This window comes from Penicillium macrosclerotiorum, assembly GCF_028827735.1.
Source record: "Penicillium macrosclerotiorum strain IBT 26536 chromosome Unknown utg000009l_segment0_segment0, whole genome shotgun sequence".
NCBI classification, from domain to species: domain Eukaryota; kingdom Fungi; phylum Ascomycota; class Eurotiomycetes; order Eurotiales; family Aspergillaceae; genus Penicillium; species Penicillium macrosclerotiorum.
The window spans coordinates 1,181,033-1,204,187 of NW_026643088.1; the positions used below are offsets into that span (position 1 = coordinate 1,181,033).

The 23,155-nt window shown below is 51.4% G+C and overlaps 9 protein-coding genes across 9 annotated transcripts; 4 read left to right on the forward strand and 5 right to left on the reverse strand.

Annotated features, from left to right (window-relative positions):
• Positions 1–515: 515 nt before the first annotated feature.
• On the forward strand, positions 516–4,032 carry N7462_009583 (DUF1765 domain-containing protein; the record flags this gene model as incomplete). The annotated part of the gene is made up of 4 exons (XM_057081297.1): positions 516–1,131; positions 1,178–1,382; positions 1,438–3,012; positions 3,066–4,032. 4 exons carry the CDS (start codon positions 516–518, stop codon positions 4,030–4,032), a joined length of 3,363 nt encoding a protein of 1,120 aa, XP_056930134.1.
• A 659-nt stretch (positions 4,033–4,691) lies between these two features.
• On the reverse strand, positions 4,692–6,419 carry N7462_009584 (alpha-keto acid decarboxylase family protein; the record flags this gene model as incomplete). The annotated part of the gene is made up of 1 exon (XM_057081298.1): positions 4,692–6,419. One exon carries the CDS (start codon positions 6,417–6,419, stop codon positions 4,692–4,694), a length of 1,728 nt encoding a protein of 575 aa, XP_056930135.1.
• Positions 6,420–6,643: 224 nt separating this feature from the next.
• Positions 6,644–7,049, forward strand: N7462_009585 (Zn(II)2Cys6 transcription factor domain-containing protein; the record flags this gene model as incomplete). Its single annotated transcript, XM_057081299.1, has 2 exons — positions 6,644–6,795; positions 6,872–7,049. The coding sequence occupies 2 exons, from the start codon at positions 6,644–6,646 to the stop codon at positions 7,047–7,049; spliced, it is 330 nt and encodes a 109-aa protein (XP_056930136.1).
• Positions 7,050–7,123: 74 nt separating this feature from the next.
• N7462_009586 (fungal specific transcription factor domain-containing protein) lies at positions 7,124–8,852 on the forward strand (the record flags this gene model as incomplete). The annotated part of the gene is made up of 4 exons (XM_057081300.1): positions 7,124–7,586; positions 7,649–8,033; positions 8,111–8,399; positions 8,466–8,852. 4 exons carry the CDS (start codon positions 7,124–7,126, stop codon positions 8,850–8,852), a joined length of 1,524 nt encoding a protein of 507 aa, XP_056930137.1.
• A 354-nt stretch (positions 8,853–9,206) lies between these two features.
• Positions 9,207–11,014, reverse strand: N7462_009587 (MFS transporter; the record flags this gene model as incomplete). The annotated part of the gene is made up of 2 exons (XM_057081301.1): positions 9,207–10,132; positions 10,195–11,014. 2 exons carry the CDS (start codon positions 11,012–11,014, stop codon positions 9,207–9,209), a joined length of 1,746 nt encoding a protein of 581 aa, XP_056930138.1.
• A 990-nt stretch (positions 11,015–12,004) lies between these two features.
• Positions 12,005–13,163, reverse strand: N7462_009588 (carbohydrate esterase family 5 protein; the record flags this gene model as incomplete). Its single annotated transcript, XM_057081302.1, has 2 exons — positions 12,005–12,367; positions 12,483–13,163. 2 exons carry the CDS (start codon positions 13,161–13,163, stop codon positions 12,005–12,007), a joined length of 1,044 nt encoding a protein of 347 aa, XP_056930139.1.
• A 1,572-nt stretch (positions 13,164–14,735) lies between these two features.
• On the forward strand, positions 14,736–17,766 carry N7462_009589 (hybrid sensor histidine kinase/response regulator; the record flags this gene model as incomplete). Its single annotated transcript, XM_057081303.1, has 2 exons — positions 14,736–15,239; positions 15,292–17,766. The coding sequence occupies 2 exons, from the start codon at positions 14,736–14,738 to the stop codon at positions 17,764–17,766; spliced, it is 2,979 nt and encodes a 992-aa protein (XP_056930140.1).
• A 960-nt stretch (positions 17,767–18,726) lies between these two features.
• N7462_009590 (M28 family metallopeptidase) lies at positions 18,727–21,387 on the reverse strand (the record flags this gene model as incomplete). Its single annotated transcript, XM_057081304.1, has 3 exons — positions 18,727–18,909; positions 18,983–20,182; positions 20,221–21,387. The coding sequence occupies 3 exons, from the start codon at positions 21,385–21,387 to the stop codon at positions 18,727–18,729; spliced, it is 2,550 nt and encodes an 849-aa protein (XP_056930141.1).
• Positions 21,388–21,903: 516 nt separating this feature from the next.
• On the reverse strand, positions 21,904–22,495 carry N7462_009591 (uncharacterized protein; the record flags this gene model as incomplete). Its single annotated transcript, XM_057081305.1, has 2 exons — positions 21,904–22,333; positions 22,380–22,495. 2 exons carry the CDS (start codon positions 22,493–22,495, stop codon positions 21,904–21,906), a joined length of 546 nt encoding a protein of 181 aa, XP_056930142.1.
• Between the last annotated feature and the right edge of the window lie 660 nt (positions 22,496–23,155).

Consider the following 23,155-nt stretch of genomic DNA (forward strand, 5'->3'; position numbering starts at 1 on the left):
GCCCGTTTAACCCGTTGTAGTCTTTCCAGCCGCCGATCGCTGGCTACTTCGGTGGCGCCCTTCGAAAAGTTGCAGCTGCAGAGGCGATCGATCTATCGTTCCTAGACCGACTCGGACTCTCGGATGTGTCTGCGCTGCGCTCCTTCAAACTTGCCTCGATCCACTTGCCCTTCTCCCCCTCCCCCTTCTTCTTCCCCCAGCTTCAGACGGCAGACAACCCTTAGCGGCCACCGTGTGACGGGTCATCCGGTGACGACAGTCTGATTGATCTGATTTGATCTGCCGGGCTCCGAGAATAGTGTTGTGGCTGGCCTGCATTGTCTCCGCCCTTCCGCTTTGCCATGCAGCGCGTCTGAAACTGTCACCGGGATTTCCACTGGCTGTGTATGGAGGAGCTGGTCTTCTTCGACACCATTTTCGTCCCAGCCTGCGCAGTCTCCCTGAGGGAAATGTGCGCTTGTCGACACCTGTTTCCCTGACCGCGTCTCCCTCCCCTCCCCTCTCCCCGCAAGACAATGTCGTCGCCCTCCCCCGGGACCACCGAGACGACGACCAGCAGTTACCCGAACGACGATCCGAACGGCGTGCTTTCGCGGGCGGCCAGCTATACCGACCTCCCTCGGCAGAGCTCCCGAATCCGGTCTCCCAGCCCTCCGGCGAACCTTCTCAGACCACGCCGTGCCCACCTTGGCCGAGTCGCCGACGAAAGAAACCGTGGCCGCTGGAAAGGACATTCTGCGCCGAACCTCCCTTCGCTCGAAGCACAAGGCCGACAAGTCGCCAACCGCCGTCTCGCATTTCACCCTCTCCTCCTCGGAAGATCTGAAGGATCTCGGCTCGCAGGATGCCGCAACCAAGTACCCCGAGACAAGGGCACCAGAGCCTGTGGCTCGGCCCTCGAAAAGCCGGTCGATGTCCGGACGAATAGTCAGCCTGGCACGGAAACCGTGGGGCTCGTCATCTCGATCTCCATCCCCGGCCACCGCGAAGAGGGCAAAGCAAAGGTTGGAAGAGCAATCTCCGACCCGGCTCGGACAACAGACGGATGGGACGGACTCGGACTCGTCACAGCCCTCGCGCAAGCGAACCATTCTATACAAACGACCCCGGCGTCCAATGGTTGCCGTGGTGGTAAAGGGGCACTCGGACAACCCAGATTCACCAAGTAGCCCGTCAGGCAGCTCGCTACGGCACCGATCCTCCTTTGAGAAGTTCACAGCATCCCTCTCCGTGTCCACACCGGTTCTTCCACCAATGCCGAAAGGTGCAGCAGCAACAGCCGCGTCCTTTTCTCAGAATGCTCACAGTGCTAATGATCACTCTCCGCGAAAGAAAGATGAGCTCTGGGGTATCTTTCGGGGCCTCGAAGCAGACTTCCAAAAGTATGCATGGAAATCTACCTTTCTCCACCTTTATTTGCTAATCGAATTCCGACAGATTCCAATCTAAAACGAGCTCGTTGAAAGCAAATGTCATTCGCTCCTCCCTCCTCCCATTTCTCGGCCGTCACCATTTGCATGCATCCTGCAAGAATCTCCGGCCAGAAGATCTAGATCGGCGGGTCAACATTCTCAATAGATGGTGGATTGGGATGTTGGAGATGCTCAATGGCAAGAACAATCAATCGATTTCGGGCACGGACCGAGCGGTCTTTTTGGAGGCCGTGGTGGGCATTATGACCCGCCCAGAATGGCGTATCCCGTTCCCAACAGCGCAACAAGATGGTGGACCTACCGACTCCTTGAAGTATGCTTCAACCTCAGTTTCAGAAACCTCCGAAGGGTCAGGCTCCTCCGGATCGGACTTTTTGGTTGAATCGATCCATCACAACATCCGCAATATCTTCGTTCAGAACCTGATCTCCCAGATGGCCTTCGTAGTGGAGCGGATGTCTATGAGAAATGCCCCCGCTAGCCTGGTGGTATTTTGTGGCAAGGCTTGTGCGTACGCCTTCTTTTTCTGCCCAGGAGTTGCAGACATCTTGGTCCGTCTGTGGAACACTCCACCCACTATGTTCCGCCGTATCTTCGCAGAGTCAGCAGAGTCCCGCGCTGGCAACATGCGAGCCTACACCCACGAGCTTGCCTTGAGCTTTCCAGCATCACTTCGCCCGTTAGGATTTCACTCCCATGCGCCTTTGCTGCGATATTTGCGTCAAAAGCCAGATGCGCCGTTGAATACCACCAATATTCCTTGGCAGGGTCCATGGATAGCCCGCTGGTGTGGACGTGACAAGGATCTGTTCTTCGTGTTTGTGAAATTTATCCACATCCTGTACGCTGAATATCTACCCGCAGAAACCCCCAAAGCGAAACGAATCCTAGCCCCTGGTCTGCTCTTGATCCACGCACAACTGCTTGTGGCCTTGGAGGATACTATTTACAAACAGTCTTCGCACCAACCCGAGCCTTACACAGCTGCATCCATCACATTCGACGACCTAATTGAGTCCCCAGATGCTTCTGCCTCATCCCACCCGCTGGGAGCGGGCAGAAACAGTCACCGTTCGATGGCAGAGAATCGGCTAATCATGATTTTACGGGACTTACTTTCCGAATCGTCCTCAGAGCCCAACCGGGCGCGTTTGCTGTATGCCGAGACGTTCTGCGGTCTGTTGAAAGTTGCTGCTCAGCGGATTTCTCTTTTTGATCACAATGCATGCTTCCTATTGTGTGACTTTGTGGAAGAAGTGATTCCGATCATCACACGATACGCGCATTCAATTGAGACGGAGTTGTTTGATTGGGGCTTCTGGCTGGAGGTTTGTCGGCAGATGATGCAGAGCCATAACTCACTGACCGAAGTGCGAGTGTTTTCTTTCATCTATTGTCTTTGGGGAACCTGGACGTCCACAGAGAAGCGGAAAGCAGAACTATGTTTAGACTTCCTCTTGCACGAACGGGTGTTCTACTATTATTTCAACCACTGGAGTCCGATGGTGCGCGCCTACTTTCATCGTGTCCTGTGCTGGAGAGTGGGTCGGTTCAATGGCGATCCCTCACCGTTCGACTCGTAAGTATAACTCGGCCCTTACTGTTGATTTTTCTTCTAACAAATCCACTCAGAATCATATATGAGACTCTCTCTGACCGACTCCTGCGAGTGTGGGAGTATTATATCGGATTTCAGTCGAAGGCCGAAGAGGGGCTCACGGCACCATTGTCTTCTGCCCCCTGTACGCCAGCGCCAGGCCGAAGAATCATCATTATTCGATGTGATAACCAACTCTCCCCAACGGATCTCTTCGTATCCTTTGATAGAGTCATTCCTCCAACTCCACCTGATCAGGTCCGGTCCCATCGAAGATCTAGTTCGTCTGATTCAACCAATTCCGACGGCCAACCATCTAAGCGCCGGTGGGGCCTCTTACGTGCTATGTTTGGCACCTCATCTGCCAAATCGGGGGATAGTGCGGGGGCAGATAGTAGCTCTGATGAGTCTGATAGCGCCACTACCGATCTGATCGTGACTCCCGCTACCCGATGCCTGGATGACCATGAACCAACCCCGAACAATAGCTCGGACGACCTTGTCCGGCCCAAAACACCACACCAACCGTTTTTCTTCAAATTCTCTCTGGAGTGGATGGACCGGCCACAATGGCCGACAAAGAATAAGCGTCTCTTTACCCCTTGCTTGCCTGTCGCGTCTCAGCTACATGTGCAGCACCGTCGATCCCCAACCAAGTCTACTGAGTTTGATGATGCATCCGAAACCATAGACGAGTCTGACAACACCGGCCACAGGAATGGGCCTGACGATTCGAGAGCTGCGACAGACCCAGCGCCAGAAGCACTCTCCGAGAACCAGACCAGACACCCAACTAGCAAGGACTCTCCGCTCCCAGAGCTGCCTTACAAAACTTCTCATAGCCACCTTGTGGCCAGCAAGTACGCTGGCCGCGCTCTGGCTGAATGGGCACATATTGTTTCCGAGTGCGATAGCTTCTTCGCACGCCGGCGCGATGAAGGTGTGCCTACCGATCGCATGGTCGAGACTCCAACTCTGGGAGTAGAGAGCTTCCGGAAATGAGAGGCATGCCAGTCCTCGCCCTCTGTTTTCTTTGATTCGAAATTCGTTTGGAATTTTTGATCCAAAAATCACACATAAATTTCCTCCTTTCCCTATGACATCACACCAAAAAAATTGACTTGTCCTTTACCCGAATCGAATATAGACGCCTCGTGGCTCTCGCGAACAGAAAGGAGAAGCCGTGTTTAATAATCTGGTTGGCTCTTATTTCCTTTTGTTTCCCATTCTCATCCGGTTTTTTCTTTTTGTTCTTTCTACTTCGACACTGCACCGTGTGCATGGCAGGATTTGGGGCATAGGGCACCGGCGTTTCTTCAAGCTGACTACTTCTTTCTATTCTCTTCCTGGGCTGGGCTATTTTCTCTTGGTTTTTTGTTGTTTTCTTCTCCCTTTTTTTTCTCTCCCTACTGAGGCGTTTTTTTTTCTCTCTTTTGTTCTTTTTATTGGAAGCGAAAGGCGTGCAATGCCATGGTGATAATCATTAGTGAGATCACTCAAATCACTTGAATTCAATTGGAAGATTACCCTGATGGCTATATTGCTGTATTCCCAACCCTCACACTAAAACGAAAACCATTATGCATCTCAAATTTTCTCTTGTCTAGACTCTGGTGATCACACTGCTCCTCCTTGTACATGCTCCCGGACTTGGGTATACATTATTGCCCTTCTGTTGCTGCTGCCTCCTCTGCTTTCTGCTTGTTGAGGAGATACAATAGTGGGCCCTGCACATCTTCCCGCTCCATCAAGACCTCCACCAACCGAACTCCGCTTCCACTGTGCACGCGCTCGTTCTCCAGAACCTCTTGTAGTTCGCCACACGTCCGCACCGTGAAGATGTTGTTCGCGACAGCATCCTCGTCCGCACCGAAGTAGCGCAGCGCCTGGGTGTGCCGCCAGAACGGCACATCGTTATATGCCTGTTTTCGGCCGTGGATGACCCGCTCGATGGTGTAGCCCTCGTTGTTGATGATAAAGATGAGGATGTTCAGCTTCTCCTTGATCATCACGCTGATCTCCTGCGCGGTCATTTGCAAACTGCCGTCGCCGATGATCAGCACCGTCTGGTTGCTGGCACCGCTGGCCTGGTTGTGTTCTCGCTTAGCAAGAGCTGCGCCCAGCGTGGCGGGCAGCATGAAGCCAATGGAGAGCCAGGTGACGGCGGTGAAGAAACGGGATCTCGGGGGGAGTTTGAAGGAGCGGCCGCCGTAGGAGGCGGTACCTGTTTCGGCGAGGATGATGTCGCCTTCGCGGAAGAGTGGGTTGACGAGGCGGTAGAAATTGGTTTGCATCATGAGGTCGGTGCTCTTGATGTCGTCTGTAGTGACTTCTACTTTCTCTGGACCGGACGCTTTGCATAGACGGAGGGAGTCTAGGGCTTCTAGTACCTTGTCCAGGACATCCGGGGCGCACATATCCCGGTAGATATCGTTTTCGATCTGGATGGTGTGGTCTTTGAAAGAGATTGCGGCTGCTGATTTGGGTACTGTTGTGTAGAAGTAACTGTTGGTATCGCTGTAGTGTGGGCCGAATGTTAATATGAGATCTGCGGACTCAAAATAGTCCTTCGCAGGCTGGTCGCCGAATCCTGCGGCGTAAAGACCGTATACATTAGGGAGCTGTTCATTGACAAGGCCCTTTCCAAATACAGTGACCCACGTTGGCCAATTGGTTGTCTTGACTAGCTTCTCAATTTGATCCAGGATACCGAGAGACCGGCTCTCACCATCTACCAAGATCAGTGGTTGCTTCGCACTGTACAACCGTTCTAGAATACGGTCGATGACCTTGGGCTCGTGGGAGGGACTGGGCACCACTGGAACCCGGATTGGGGTTGCCAAATTGGCCCCGGAGACAAGAACATCAGGCATGTCATCTGGAATCTCGAGATACACAGGCCGGCTGTGGATCAGCGCCTGCTGGAGAATCTGATCGATCTGATCCGGCGCGGAGATGGAGTTCATGATGTTGGTCTGGGCGACAGTGATGTGTGTCGACATGGCTGCAAAGCGGCGGTATTCGCCATCTGAGAAGGTATGATGCATCAAGGCGCGCGAGCTCTGAAGGGGTCGGGGCGGAGTCCCGACAATATGAACAACGGGAGATCTCTCGGCGTATGCGCCAGCGATGCCGTTGGCTGCCGAGAGCTCTCCGACACCGAAGGTTGTTACAACCGCAGAAAGCCCGTTCATACGGGCATAGCCATCGGCCGCGTACGCCGCATTCAATTCATTGCAGTTGCCCACCCAGTGTAGACCCGATGGGACGACGAAGTCCAGCAGGCGCAAATTATAATCACCCGGGACGCCAAAGACTGAGTTCACCCCAAGCTGGCGGAGACGCGTGAACAGATAGTCAGCGAGCTTAATGGAATCCGAGGCAGCCATAATGGGATGTTGGTATAGTTGGATATGGGACCGGGGGGAGGAGGATGCAGGTTGTCGATCTTCTTTTATACCAGGCTGTGTTCTGTCCCCGCTTCGGGCCCCGCCTTATCTCTTATCGCCGACTGGCCGATGCGGGCACGCGGGCCCCGCTGGTAGCCGCCCCTCTTTTTCTCTTCTTCACCGGACAATACTCCGACGCGCGCGCTCCAGGCTGCTAGTCCTCAATGGCATCGCGCCTGGCAGCTTGCGAGGCTTGTCGCAAAGCAAAGCTCGCCTGCGATCACCAGCAGCCGGTGTGTTCGCGTTGCCGCAATACCAAAGGGGTCTGCATTTACCGCACAGCGCCGTTCAAGCGGCGGCGGGTCGACAAACCGAGGTTCGTAAGGCGTAAGGCGCATAAGGCGCAATGCAACACTGAAAGCTCATACTCATGCTCATTGCTCGAAATATAGTCTTCCATCCCCAGATCCACCGTCAGCATTTGAGCCTAGACGCAATCCATACCCCAACCCGGGGTATCTGGGCTCTTCCAGCCATGCTGCCATCTTTAAACATATCACTCCGTCGGCGGACGGCGATCTCGGGACGGGCAGCCAGCATGCTGGCACAGAAAATGCGACCCCCAATTGATAGGGGATAATTATCTTCTTCTACAAGGTGCAGATGTCTTGCGGCATCTGCTAACCAATTACACTCTGCCTGCCATGAAGGACTTAGTTCAATTTTGGCTGGACAAGGGGACCAATCTTGCGCTCGCCGAGCCGTTTGTTGCACAATGCGCAAACAGCGTCAGCCAGTTGTTCATGTCCCACGACGAGCACTGGCACCTGGTCTATGCGCGACGCTTGCTGCAGAACTCGGCCCAACCGCTCGATATCACCGAATGCTCAGATCTCGCGAGTTTCTCGACGCAATTCTTAGATCATTGCTCTCGATGGGAAACTCTCGGGGTCTTCTTTACAGCCGTCAGTCGGGCCACCATTGACATCCCGTTCTTCCCTCTTCTCTATCATACGGAAGTAGAGCAGTACGCTCTTTCACGACTGGCGACGAAGTTGAGTGATTTTGCCCTGGAAATTTCGCTTTCTCTGGATTGCTTGAATGACCTGCAGCTCATTCTGCAATACGAAAATTTTATCCTACACTCCTATGTGGATGGCGACCAAAGTGCATATTCTCTGCATTTTCCTGAACAAATCAAAGCATTCATTGACTAACCCTTTTCATAGGCTATCACTCATGGCGCAAACTGGGGGACGTAATATCTTCCATGTATGCTTTGGGCTACCACGAAAACCTCGAGGCAAAGTCTGATATCTCGCCGTTTCTGGTGACATTGCGCAAGAGCGCATTTGCTCGAATATACTCGGCTGACAAGAATATTGGGATATTCCTCGGTCGACCGCCGCGTATGAACAGGCGTTTTTGTCATTTCCAGATCCCCTCATCCGAGAAATATGAGCATTCTCGTGGTAAAACTGAGGTTTGGAGCCAAGACTCTAAAGCTGGCTATCGAGCAGACACGATATGGTCTGCTCTTTGTGCATCACTGAAGGAAGAGGTTTGGGAGCTGCTTCAAGATAAACAGAATGGCGACTGTGCACGAAAAGCGAGGTAAGATTCTTCCTCAAATCTATCCGATCTCCAATCGAGAATAGAGAGAAGGAAAAAAAATTAACACTTCTCCTTAGCGCTATAGAGAAGAGAGCAATGCAGCATTGGAAAGATCTCCCATTCCATTTTCGGTTAGAAGGGAGTTTGAAACAGACCGCATCAAGTCCGTTCGATCGAGACTTTTTGGCCCATGTTCGATTGAACCATCTCCATGTTCTCTTCTTGCTGCGTCTTCTATTATTGAACACGCTCACGGAGCCAGATATTCCTATTATAGAAACGGCGGGCCAAATGCTTGCCTTGGTGGTGGAATGCATCCTTCTTCGTGAACAACTAACTAATTCCGGTACTGGTCTTGTCTGGAAGGTATGCGCTCCGAGCCCAATCGTCTGAGATAAACGGCCCGCGATATTGATAAAAGTCATGAACTAGGTTGCCTACTACGGACTACCCGCTGCTGGGATCATCCTCCTTGCCCTCCTGAAACAGCAGACACACGCCACAGCAGGAGTATCACGCACGAAAATGCTTCGCGACCTTAGCGTTTTTGTCGCCGAGGTGCAGATCGGCACGATCGTTCGAACCGGGGACCCTAATTATGCACTGCTCTCCAAGGCCACGCAAACCATTCAGCGATTCCTGGATTCTTTTAATTCCGATGCAGTGCAGCCCCTGATCGATGCAGGACATGATGAGGGTGGTGACGACTGGGCTGCACTTTTAAGGCAGGATTTATGGGATTTCGAGGCTGGATTTTGGCAGAGCCTGGCAGACCACCCGTCTCTTTTAGCGTTGGATCCCCAACTGCCGAATGTATAGTAAGGTATTTGCATAACTTGAATATAATTTTTACTTGCAAGTGAGCAGGGCGTGGATGCTGTGGTAGTAACAGGGGATGTCCCCAGCTTTTATATATCATACTCAAAAAGAAAGACTGTCCCATTAGAAACTAATGCATCGTTTAGGGCAATTCTTATAGGCCAATTGATTAATATCATTAACTATATTGTATTGTTATCGCCAATAAAATCGTAAAAATCGCTAGATGTTCTTCGGGCCTGTTCAAAAATACAAAAATCAAAACATTGCCACCCCCTTGTATGACTGTCTAGCCACAACGCCCTATCCTTTCATTTTGTTCGTTTCAAATTGGAGTCATACGAGAGACCACGTTCACTCAGCCTCCGTTGAAAGCGCAAACTTGCTCAACGCCCGGAGACGGGCCCCGTAGATGTAAAGTAGCCAAATACCCACTATGCCGATAACACTCAAGCCGCCGAGGAGACTCACACCCCGTGCAACGCCCAGGTTGTTGAAGAGCGGGTGTGCAAACAGCACACTGCCGCATGCAAGCGCACTGCGGAAGAAGTCGTTTGCTGCGAACAGGCTCGCCGCGTACATTGGATAGCTGAGCGGGATATAGACGAATAGACATTGCATGACGATGAAGACAGTGGCACCGTAGATGGTAATGCCGATGGTGGGTGCAATCCAGTGGATAGAGGCGCGCGCGGTCCAGGCGAAGAGGAAGAGGCCAATCGTGGGACCGACAGCGGCAGGCAGGGCAGGTATGAGGCGGGATTCTTGGACAGGGAAGCCGAGCCGTTCGATGCGCGGGTTCATCCAGAAGTAGAGGTAGGAGAAGTAGATGGCGATGCCGATGATGCACGAGACCAGGATACAGAGGAAGACGAGGCCAATCTCACCGAGGTTCATGTCGTAGTAGACTGGGTAGACCAAGGGGAAGACCTCGAAGAAGGAGTAGTAGATACCGTAGATGATGGCTGTGTAGATCTGAACAAACAGCACAGCTGGGTCTTTGATGGTGATCTCGAGTGGCTTGATGAGGGCGTCAACGGCGACGTCAGAGACCTTCATGTTGTGCTGATTGATCTCAGATTGGGACATAAAACGGTCATTATTGTAGATCTTGCGTAGGCGTTCAGCGCGGCGAAGCAGGATGGTCGCGCTGCTGGTTTCGGGGAGGAAGAAGAACATAAGAAGAAAAACGGGGGCGGATGCCCAGATGGACTCGTAGAGCGACCAGCGCCAGCCCTCGACAGGGACGGCGAAGCCACTGAGGAGCGGACCCAGGGCAGCTGAATTGACAATGTTAGTATTTGACAACAAGATGGTTGGATGAGATTAGAGGTCGACTTACGTCCACAGTAAGCCGCCGACACCCACGCCATCATGGCATACGGCAAAGACATGAGGCTATACATGTCGCCAATCGACGCACCGCCAGAGGCGAGACAGGGTGAGCCGAAGAAACCTTGCAGGAATCGTAGGACCATAAGACCGGGAAAATTACCCACCAGGGCAGTGGGAATGGAGATAATGACGAAGAGAAACATGGTGATGATGTACACCGGGTTGCGGCCAATGACGGGGATCTCACTCAAGGGCGAGAAGATCAAAGGCCCAGTCCCGTAGCCCAGAACGTACAGAGATAGACCGAGTGTGGCCAACAGGTCGCTCACTCCGAATTGTTGCATGATACCCTGAACGGAGGAAGTATAGATCGCGGATGTGGTATAAACAACGAATGTGTATAGACAGATAAGCGTCGCCATCAGCGCACGCTTGGTATTCGACCAGTTATGGGGGTTCTCCGAATCGTCGGTATAGTACCAATCGACGAGGATGACACCATCTTTAGTCTTCTTGGGAGCGATGGGAATTGACTTGACTTTCTCAATCTCATGTTGTTCGTCGGCCTCCAGACGGGATTCGGTGAATGGGAGAGTATTTTGCGTGCTGGCTCGGCTAAGGGGTTCGCTGAGAGGCTCACTGCTCTGACCGGAGTCGTTCCTAGGTGTCTCCTTCTTCTCGTCCGAAGTGACTGACTCGTTCATGATTTGAATCCATGGTTCGGGAAGTTGGAAGTCGGGCTTCTCTTCAGGATATTGGAAGTACTTTTTCTTGGTCAAGAACCGTACGAGCTGCCCGAACGGGGCATCTCGTAGAACATCTGCCATGATGAATATAATATATAATAGAAAGGAATTGAGAAGTTTGACCCGCGTCTCGAATGTTGAGAATTGGAGACTAGTTGGGGGTTGTTCCGGCGATACTTTTTATACTTCGGAGCTGTCCACTTAGGGCTGAGTCGTGGCAGGAGAAATATCAAGGTAGCACGGGAATTGCCAACAGCTGCTTGTCGATATCGACCCCAGGAAGACCCTGAAGAACCAGAGAGAGGGTTTTTATAGCCTCATCTTCCATGGAAAATATCAATCACATCACGCCCTTAACGCCGTGGAATCTCTCCGAGTAGCCTTAACGTTATGCGGCGCGTCATTCTACATTACCAATCGACAACCATTTGCCAGATTTGGGGGCTATCCGCTGCTCAGGTAAGCGATCCTCAAAATCCACATCCTTTTTAACGGAACTCAATCTTCTGGCGAATGATAAATCCCCATCCATGCGCATCGCACCTTCAGTCTGGTTCCTTCTCGTTCTCAACCAACGCCGACCGCGTGTCGTGAAGCTCTTCGCATTATTCATCCCCATTATAAATCAGGCCTTCCGCCAATGAAATCTGTTGTTCACCCACGGCTGGCCTAAGCCGCCCCACATCTGTCAAGGGTGCATCATCGAATTGTCCCGACCCCGAGCCGCGCTGTTGGAACCACTTGAAATCCGTCTTAAATCCGGACAAACTTAATCTACGCTCTGGACGAAATACACGGATGAAGCTTAAGACGGGAAATGGCATTAACACGAGCTCTCATCCATGATTCATCGCACGCCATCCTCGCCTATCTCGCTCTCTTACCTCGCCCGAGCCCATCACTCTCCCGATTCCCGGTGATAACGTGTAAGGCCGACAGCCGAAGATGTCGGAAACAAAACCACAATCAGATAACTAAATGGCCCATTTGACTCATTCTGTACGTCGCCGCTTGGCAGCTCGCCTGGCCATGGCTTATCGGAAACCACTTATGACCTGATGTCCAATTATTTCAGGACGAGGCGGAGATGCCGGCTGCCTGAATCAAGAACTGCGCGGCTTCATTCGCATCAGAACCATAGCTCAAGTGCGCCATCACATTAAATCCGTTTTCACAGACGGGATCTCCCGACGCGCAGAATTCCTTTACTTTGCTGCTTGAGAGCTTCCCGACCGCTTCCGCCTTGAAAGGGTCCCCGAAGAGCACGGCGCCGGCCACCTGGGTCGCGGTTAATCGGTTCGCCGCATTGTGCACGACCATCGCGCCTTGGGAGTATCCACCAAGGACAACCTTGGTATCGGGACATTGCTTGAGCGCCTGCTCGACCAGGTTCGCCATGATTGGTCCGCCGTTCGAGCCCATCGCAACGTTGCTCTAAAGGATGTGATTGTGGTTAGTCGGACCTCACCACGAATAACAGCTGCACAGATGGGGGCCAGATCGTTCACACACAGTGGCGAGATGACAAGGCAATTATTGATCAACTCACCTCTGCAGTCGCGGTATAGGTCACGCCTTGCACAGTGACCTTGTTACCAGTCAACGAGTTCAGCTGGGTCGCGACTTCTGGTCCAACAACGGACCCCATATTGCCCATCTCATCGCTTCCACGGGCGAAGATGAAGGTCAACTCCTCGCAGCCCGAGTTCTCAGTGACACCATTTTGGGTTATCGAGCCTGATTGGCGCTTGGTAAGACTCCCAACGCTGGGGATGAGAGAGGATAGCGCACCAAGACCGCTGCTACTGCCACTTGATCCGGTAAGGCCCCCAAGACCCTCGAGGCTGCTGCTTCCAGAGGGAATAAGAGACTCCAACGCTCCAATACCGCTGCTACTACCAGATTCACCTAGCCCGCTACTGCTGGAGGGGATGAGGGACTCTAGAGCCCCGAGACCGCTGAGACCACTCAGCCCGCCACTGGAGCTCGGAATTAACGACTCAAGAGCGTCGAGACCACTGCCACCAGAGCTCGGAATGAGAGAGGACAGGCCACCAAGACCGCCGCTGCTAGAGCTCCCCAAGTTGCTGAGTCCGCCCAGTCCGCTGCTACCAGAACTTGGGAGGAGGGAAGACAAGGCACCGAGATCACCCAGCTGGCGCTTCTCAATGGTCCTCGTGGGTGCCGCCAGAGCAGCACCCGCGAGGTAAAGCAGGACAGTAGACTTCATGATGTAAAAACGAAGGATTTGACTGTAGATAAAAAGAACGACGAGAGACAGAGACCAGCTCTAGAGCGTATAGGAAGCGAATGAATGAAAATTTGATTGAAGCTGAACGGTGAACAGATGTCGTCTTTTTATATTGAATTCCTAGTCCTCAATGACGATCGCTGATCCAAGTTTTCTCTTCAATTTAGTCTTTTTGATTTCTCTACCGGCTCTGAGTTGCCCCAAATTTGTTGTATACTCCCACTTTGACCAATCGGGCATTTGGCAGGGCTGTTGAAACGATGGACCCTGTTTTATGGACCCGATGTTTCACCGTGCGACAACGACAAAGTTTGTCGAGATTCTCACAATCCGTCATAAGCCTATGCATTCCTCAATTTTTGGGAACGGCTTTTGATCCTTTCTCGTCTGAAGGATGTTGCAAGTTATTGAGTGATTGTCCTTGGCGATAATTTGGTCTTGAAGGGAGCGTGATTGAGTATCGTGGGGGCTATCGTAAAATGCTACTGACAGGCATCATCAATTCTAAACTAGGAACAATGAACATTAAAATTCTCCCAAAAGCATTAAAGGCATTTTTAACAGATCAGAGAATGTTGAAGATTTTGGACCTGCAGATGCAGGGTGATGTTTCCTCTAAATGAAAGGGTCTACACAGAACGACTCAAAATTGAGTTATTCGTGCCAAATGGGGAAACCCGGCCGACGGCCCTAAGCCCGAGGCTTAGGCCCGTTGGGCTAGTTGGTGATCAGTCACAACACTCAAGAAACCGAGGAGTCCGGCAGTTCGAAATTCGGTATTTGGTGAGCCGAAAGTTGACCCTTAATTAGCTTGTTCCAAATTTGAGATGCTATCTGCGAAACTTACCTGTGAATTCAATATCAGGACTATCTAGTAGGACTGGTAAAATATAGTTGCGGGCGATCTATAGCTAATAATTTTTCAGGATGTTCACACGAATAGGATATTTTTGCATGTGTTGAGTACTCTGGCTCTTGTGCATTGTGGTTTATGAAACAGTTAAACACGATCTGCTTTCGCTTTGTGTATTATCTTAGCATGGGCCAGATAGGGAGAACATGCTGGACCTCAATAAATTGTCGGGCAAGAGGCTAATAAATATGATATGTAATCATCCACACTCCGTTTTTTCATGATGGTAGAGACTTCGCACTATCGAGAATGGGGTCTCATGGAAATATCATTGGCTGTATTGCATTTTTCTTCTGTAGGCCTATCACTTGCTTGGATGAGACCCTGCATTCTAGGGTTACGCTTCAGATCGCCTCGCACGCGACGGTCCAGTTTTGTGGAACTTTCGGACGTCAGATAGCTCGCAAGATTTATACACACTCAACTATACAAAATGAGGATTTTGTAGTTACATTGCGTGGCCCTCGCTAAGCTATCACACTAATATACCATAGCTGTGGCGAACTCCCGAATCACGTGCCAATGCAGGAAAGTTGGCCACAGTTGGCCGAACCTTGGCACTGCAGTTCAGAGACACCCCCGCGTCTTCCATTTTGTCTCAAGACTGATGTTTTCCATCCCACTTCATTATCTAAAACATGGCGCGCAGTGGCCGCCAGGCATTATTTTTTCCCAAGGTAGATGAAGCGATCCTGACATCAAAACACCCGCCTCCACTTTCGCGGCCACAGACGATCGCGCCGATCTTTGATCGTAAGAATTTTGATCGACCAATCAGATCATGGTCTTCGAACATCGCGAAGACATTTTATCCTGAATCGGAGGCCTATGGGCCCTCCTTGGCCCCGGAAAAGCCTCTTAGCTTCACCGATAGATATTTACGTGCTTTCCTTGCTGATAACGAGAGACTCAGGCTCTCCGTCCTTTGGTACTATACTCGCGATGTCCTCAAGGAAGCAGAATTCCTCTCTGGGCTACAAGAAAAAGCATATCTTGCCCAAGAATCCTTAGGATGGGAATTCGCTGTTATCGGAATTCTTGATTTGGATGTCTATATACGTTTGGCCACAGTTGGGCTTGAGCTGGGCATTCTTCCACGAGGTGAAACTATTTGCGCCCATACAGTTACTCAACCACCTGGGGTAAGATTTAGACCCGATGCCGCTCATTACACTCTGCTGAACATTTTCTTAGAACGTGTTCCTGTTACCAGACCTCATGGAAGACTGGAGATTCCAAGAGTGTCCTTATCTCGAGAGTGGTGGACTGAAAGCCTATGCCGGCGTTCCACTTCGAATACAAACGGAATCTGGTGAATCTGTTTCCCTCGGATCACTTTGCGTGGCATCGAGCAAGAGTGAGCAGCCTATTTCAAAAACCCAGCATCAAACGCTAGTTCAGTTAGGCGATTGGGTTATCTCTGATCTTGTGCAATGCACAAGAGCCAGACGCCAGCGAGAGCGGCGTCGTATGTCTGAGTTGATCACAGTAGTCCAGAAAACAGCAAATGATACAGGCTCTGCGGAACCTGTCTTGGATATTTTGAGAACTGTATATCCCGATGCAATAATTTGCTTGCAGCAATCTAGCACAACTCATGTCGAACTCAACGGATCGTATTCTGTTTTGGTCGCTGATCTTCAGGATAGTATATGGGAAGACGTCGAATATATTGATGAATTCATTGCAAACTCAAACCACCTTGCGACTCCATCTGACAGACCTGTGCGCATTCTTTCTGCCGAGTGCGAAAGCATATCTGGATCTTCTCTACTTGTTCTGGCATCGAACGATTTTCATCTTGTGTTCGATGATGTCGATCTATGGTTTGTTCGAACCTGTGCCGATGTGATTTCCCAGGTATGGCGCCAGAGTCTTTTGACAGAGGCATTAAAAGCAAAAGACAAATTCTTGCGAGCATTCTCGCATCAACTTCGAACTCCAGTACATGGAATTCTGGGCTCCGTGGAACTTCTGGGAGAGGAACTCAAGTCGCGGATTCTCAACAGAAATACAGCCTCGACCTCTGTTGTCGAGAAGAATACGTCTACAATTAATCACAGCGAGCCTTTTACCTACCTAAATATGATTAAGATGGCAGGCCAAGATCTCACATCAATGATCAACAACTTGGTTAGTCTGAATAAGTGGTCCGATATTGCCTTGGCAGAACGACACTATGGCATGCATACTTTTAACGATCTCGAGGCAGAGTTGGAAAGCGAAATTAGCAAGTTCATACTGTGTGACTCACGGTACACGACACCAGTGTTCTTCACTCACAATCTATCATCACCATGCACGTCCTTCCGCACTGACCTTCGACTGCTCAAAGACACTCTACTTCCACTGCTCATCAACGCGATTCAACACACGTCAGAAGGTACTGTATCGGTTACCACATCAATGGACTCTGACTACAAACAAGTCATTGTTGACATCGAAGACACTGGCTGTGGTATCCACCATGATTATCAGAAGCGTATCTTTGAAGCTTTCGAGAAAGTTGATTCGCATTCGGCAAGTGCTGGACTTGGTCTTACACTTGCATTGAAATTTGCATCACTTATTAACGGCTCAATTGATTTGATTTCTTCGGAAGTTGGCCGTGGCTCTCATTTCAGGGTCACATTCAACGTGCTTGAGTGCGATTGTCTTTCGACGCCTCCTCAGTCGCTACCTGCACGGCTCAGTCTGTTGCCTTCTCAATTCTTCACGATGAAGGGAGATCAGGATAACGTATCACTGATAAATCCCTTCGAGTCTTTCCTAAGAAAGAACGATTTCATTAAATCAGATAGTATAGAAGACTGCTTGGTTATTTTTGAAGCCGCGTCCGATCTCGAACAGCACCGTGCAAACCTGTCCCGAATCCCCGCCGGACAAGTTGGCATATGCCTCGTTGCAGATCCAGAGCAACAGTATGACCTCGAACAGCCAACGAGCAACATTATCTATCTCAACAGCCCTTTTACAACTTCAACACTTCTTTCAGCCCTCGAGAGCGCACAGAATTTTTTCATAACAAGGCATTCCGTGTCACCTTTACTACAACCTCCCTCAGAAGATACCTCCCCTACACAATCAATCGACCACCAAATTACATATACGGACGAAAAATTCCAATCGCATGAATTGAATTCCAGGCCAAATGGCTCAAGTTCAAATATGACTGTATCGCGCACATCACAACCCGATGTATCTATCCCTGTGGACCTGAAAATAACCGTGCGATCACTCTCAATTTCTTCTCGGCCCTTGACTTTAATTGTCGATGACAACGTGTTGAATCTCCGCGTCATGGAGAAATACTGCAAACGAAGAGGATTGCCATATCTTTCCGCAACTGACGGCTCAAAAGCCGTTGATATTTTCACTCAGCATCAATCGCGATCCGCTGCAGGCGACGAAAGCGCGATCGAACTAGTATTGATGGACCTGCAAATGCCAGTGTGCGGGGGCATTGAAGCAATCCGGCAAATTCGGCCGCTGGAGCAGCAAAGAAAATACGCAAAGAGCTCTATCTTTGTCATGACTGGCCAAGATAGTGTGGCGGACAGAAACGCTGCAGATGAAGCCGGAGCCGACGAATACTTTGTGAAACCGGTCATCCTCACGCAGCTCGATCGCCTTATCCAGCAATATTTTCCTGCCTTCAAGTCACATTAGAAAGAACACGTACACGAATCATGTTTCACGATATTTTTGGGGGTTATTTCACAATATGTACTTACCTACACACTACATGGAAGCTAGGATGATAATCTACGCCACTGAAAAAGCGAACCACTAACCCATACTGGAAAGTAAAATGACAAACCGTTTCCATTCTTTTGCTACTTTTGGATACGATGATCCACGAATTATTCCTTGCAAAAGGACATTGAATGACCAAAGAAGAGCGCATACTGGGACGGCTGAGCGGGATTGCCAATATGATGACTATTTCTGCACGGAGAATTAACTAGCAAGCATATATACTTGAATACTTTACCGCATATTCATCAGCGTACGTGTCGATGTCCCCTACGTATTATCGTGGAATGGACCCAGCCAGTTCTGTGGGACCCTCCTGAGAGCTCAGAGACGTGCTAAAAAGTTGTTGCCTTATTCCTGTCTTAATTTTTCCTTCCCACCTAACGTAGTTCCTTAGTTACTTAGATACTTAGCGAGCCTGAGCGCGCTCACAAAAGCGACAACAACTGAAACAAGTAAGCCCCATTTGCCAAGGGAGAGAAAAAAAATATGTAGAGTGACCTAGGTTCACCTAGGAGTGAGTCTAATCAGAGCATTCCCGCTACAGAAGCCATCCACCAAAAAAAATTGGAGAAAAAAAACAAGATGCCTGGGTGGTATATGACAGTGCAGAAGAACAGATGAGAGCTTCCCAAATATGCAGAGAGAGAGAGAAGAAATGTAAGACGGCCAACGAGTATTAATCAACATCCAACCAGAGCCAGACTGTACAATGCTCGGAATGGATGGCAAGAGAAAAAAAAAGATGAGATGCGGGAGGCAGGTGGCAAGAAAAGCGTGTTGGGTATGCGTGATGATGGTAAATAGGCGGAGAGGAGATAGCGAGGTATAGAGAGGGGCGGAGGAAGAGGTGGCGCGTGAAGTAGATTACATTTAGTACAGGAGCTTGTTGCTGGCGTAGTGGATGGTGTTGGCAACCCGTTCGATCCAATGCTGGGCTAGTGACCAATCGCCAGTGTTGATGCAGTCGCGAATCGCAGGAAAGATTGAGGCATCGTAGCCAGACCAGAGTTCTGGACCAAAAACTACATGGCGAAATTGAGTGCGATTGGGAATCTGAAATAGCAAAGCAGTGGGTATTAGTCGGAGAGGGGGTGAAAAGGCCTGGGAGAATTAATAGATGACTTACACCGCCACCCTCTTCCAGATCCAGGAGATGGGTATCAAAACTGGTCATTCGGACGTTGTGATTGACTCGCTGGATTGCCATGACGTTGCTTTCGTATCCACCTGAGCCCCAAACACTGTCGTGCCAGACGTCGTTCCACGATTGAAACTGAGCTGTGTTCGCCTCGAGCTCGGATGCAGCATTGAACATAAGCTGCATATCCACTTGGGCTTTCTTGGACTTTGCGAATTCATCCAATTCGTTCACCCAGGCAGTCACGTGCCTGGCATAAGCCTGCATATCGAACGGCATCATGGGATTCTCGGAGACATCCAGCAAGAGAAGACCCCAGAACTGAGCCAGCAGCTTGTGGTAAACGAAGCCAGGGTCGCCAAACCTTTCCATCCAATCGTAGGATTCGTAGCAACTGTGATAAGGGTAAGGCTCGCCTTCGAATCCAAAGTCGATGCTCGATGTGCCCGCAATATCCTGAAACGCCACATAATCACTGCCTGCGCCAAGAGGGTCAAGTTTTTGGCCCTTCTGGTCCCAAATCTCCTTCAGAGTCTTGTTCGCGAATGGGTCTGAAAGACGGCCCAAAATTTGGTGGACTGTGCGCTCGAAGACAGGAGATCCCGCGGCGCGAAAATTGGGACCGGAAACACCCACGTCCACGTTCAAGTAGGCGTACGCGTTGGCCCGAAGGCTCTCAATTTCCTTTTCCACATGCTCTGTGGAGCCGATCAGGTTGTATTCCTCCCCATCCCAACTGACGAACTCGATGGTACGGAGCGGCCGCCACCCATAAGTGAGCAGTTCGCCAAAGACCCGAACGATTTCCAAAAATACAGCAGTGCCACTACCAGGATCAACACTTCCTAGGCACCATGCATCTCGGTGGTTACCAACAATGATCTTCTTGTCGCGCTCCTCCAGCCCGATGATGGTCCCATGGACATTGTAAATGGGCCGTCGTTCCACCTCGTCTTGCAGATTCATGAGGTGGATGGTGGGTGAACTTTGATCGCCTGTCCACCACTGTTGAACCTTGGGTACTCCACCAACCCACTCCTTCGGAACCTTCGAGCCATGACCCTCGAGGGCTTGCAAGAGTCGCTGTGCATCGCGCCAGGCGATCGGGAGACTTGGGATTTTAACCAAGCCAGGACTTTCCTCTGGAGGGATTCTCTTTTTTCGTCTGGGGTCGATGCAAAACCGGGGCTGAGAACATCACCCACGACATGGGACATCAGACTCACACCACCTCTTTGCACACCGTCCGAGGGCATAAAGCGGCCCTTGGGATAAGCGGGGCCATGCACGAACCCATCTTCTGCTGGATCGGAGTATATAATGCAACCGGCAGCTCCAGCAAGCTCCGCAGCTTTGATTTTCAACGCCCGGTCCGACTCAGTCCCGTAGTAACGTACAAGAGCAATGGTACCGTTGAGGGCAATTCCTCGGTCCGCGAGGAGTTGAAAATCCTCACGAGATCCGAAATTCGCATAGACGAGAGGGCCTGTGACGTTTCCCGACTTGGAGTGTCCATGGAAGACCGGGTACTGTGCGCCGTTCTCCTCTAGCGTGGCTTCCCACACCAGATGAGGCGGATCCACGATGGCCACCTTACGACCATCGTCTCGGGGATAATTCAGATACACCTGAAACTCTTCTCGCTTCACCTCATCAAATCCCGCCTTGTGGTATTCATGCTCGATCCATTCGCCCAGCACGAAGCTCCCTTCGGTCCCTGCGACTCGAGTGTTACTGGAGACGAGTCTAAGGTTCTCGGCGATATTGGTTTCGTTGATATGAGCCTGGATGAAGTTCTCCACCGAGGAGGCACTGTAGGATTGGCCCATTACCATGCGACTGTTGAGGTTGAAGATGTCGCCGATGAAGAAGACATAGACCAGAGAGACGACCAGCAACAACGCAAAAAGACGGAGTAACATGATACAGCCATGATCCTTCAAGCGGGCGCGGGTTTCGCTCAGATTGATGGTGAAACGGAAGCTTGGCATGCGTGGGAGGTACCGCTGCAGGGGTCGTTGGATGGCGGAGAGAGTGCGGGTGAGACTGGAGAGTCGCTTGGAGAAGCGATGGCGTAGTCGGGGACGAGCGTTGCTGGAGGATCCGAGAGCCGAGTCGTCCACATCCATCTGATCGAGTTCCCGGCGCAACTCGTCCGTGGAGCCCCGGGTCGAGCCCGATGCGGAGGAGGCGAGGCCATCGAGACTCCCGCGCTCCGATTCTACCGTCGGCGGTTGGTAGTTGGAGGCCTCGCGACCGAGGAGCCCTTGCCGTTCAGCGTCGGTGCCATCGCCCAGGTCCGATCGCGAGGAGGAGGAGGGTTGCGCATATGCGGTGGCTTCTTCGTAAGAAGGAATGGGAAGGGATTGGTACTCGAACTTATCGTCGCCCATGGCGGTACGGGGTCGGCTAGGAGCCGTGGCAAGTGGAGGGCACGGAGGCGATCTGGAAGGTCATGATCTGGCTAGGAACGCAAACGAATGTCCAGCATCGTCTCCGGGATGGAGAGAGCCGTGGGAGATGGAGTAGAAGGGGGGAGGTGGGAGCGTTCGAGGGGGAGGGGGGAAGTTGGGAGTTGGAAGGTCGCTATCGCCGGAAGTTTTGGCTGCCTGGTCCATTTTGTCCCCTTGTCCCCCGGACTTCGTGGCGCAGTGACCCACGCTTCGGCCACTTCTATCAACGCGCGTCGTCAGTCACGAAGACGCCATCTCTCTGGACATTTGGCAAAGGGATATCTATTCTGTCTATCTTGACCACGCTGGAAATCATGGGGTATGCAGCGAACATTTGGGCCGATCATTCCCCGGAATCCCTGCCCAAGGGGTCCACACCATTGCCTGACGGCTGAATGCTTCTATATAAGGAGCGACCGGGACTAACCAGGGCAGAGGCGGCCTCCCGAGATTTGCTCAGTTCCCGATCCGAAGGACGGAGGACGGATTCGTGTCCATGGGCCTGTTCATGCCCGGCCCGACCTCAGCACCCATTACCCCATGAGCCATGGCAAAGGGAAGTCCCCAGGGGACACGGACATCCGGCGTGAGGCCACTCGGAGGATCCCAACTGATTAGAGCCGAGCCAGACGCTTCCGTTCTGACCGCGACCTCTGCCACCGATTCAAGGTCAAATGTTGCACGGAGCGTAGCGGAATGGCTCGATCCACCCGGAGAGGTGGATTGAGTCGTTTCCCTGGCCACCAAGGACACTCCAGCAGCCAAGTGGATACACGATCCGAGATAAGATGGCAGACTGAATTGTACACGGTAGCCATCAGCGACGGACTTGCACGAGCCATTGACGATCAGCCATTTATGCGAGATGCTCGAGGACAGAGAGCCGCTGAGGTCAGCAATCTACAGATTCTGCTCAGATGACGGAAACGGACAGACCAGGATAGGGCGCATTCACAGTGATGTTAGAGCAAGTGGGCGCACCGAGGCGGTCGAGAGTCGCAACAGAGTCATCCTCACGACAGGACCGGGGCCAGCTCAGGATGGACATCTGGGACTGAAACGTTGAAATGCGGATCAGGATCAGCTCTAAATGGCGTTTAACCCCCAATGATTCCGCGCACTAGCACCTGCTGTACCCCTTTGGACCGGGTTTATCGCCCTACCTGTACTTCATTGCATTATATACTTGGACTCTGGGTCGATCGATCGGGGATGTCCGTGGCGACATGCAGATGTACAAGCAGGTACCGGCTACCAGGCATCCGGGGACAACCACCCATCTAACACAAGTCGAGCGACCTGGCTGGACCTGGCTGAACCCTGGCCGAAGTATAGAAAGACACGAGACCCGGGTACCTCAGTAAGCGTGAACGGATATAGCAACACCCGCAGACATGGAACCACCAAGGATGTGCAAGTAGTCCCGCAAAAACACCACTCGAGATTTCCGGTCCTAGCCAGTCCGAGTCAGTCCTTGTCATTTTCCATCGTCATTGTCATCGTCAGATTCGGTCAGACTGCGACAAAAGTCTCTCGGCCTAATGGAACGAACGAACTGTGCCTGGCGCTGGTCCGCCACGGCTGGTCTCCACTCTCAAAAAATAAAATAGGGTGACTGATCGTACACGGTAGATCCGAGTACACAACAGACCTCCTTTTCCTTTTAATCGGCACCTCGTCAACCCCGTCGTCTCTTCAAGGACTTTTT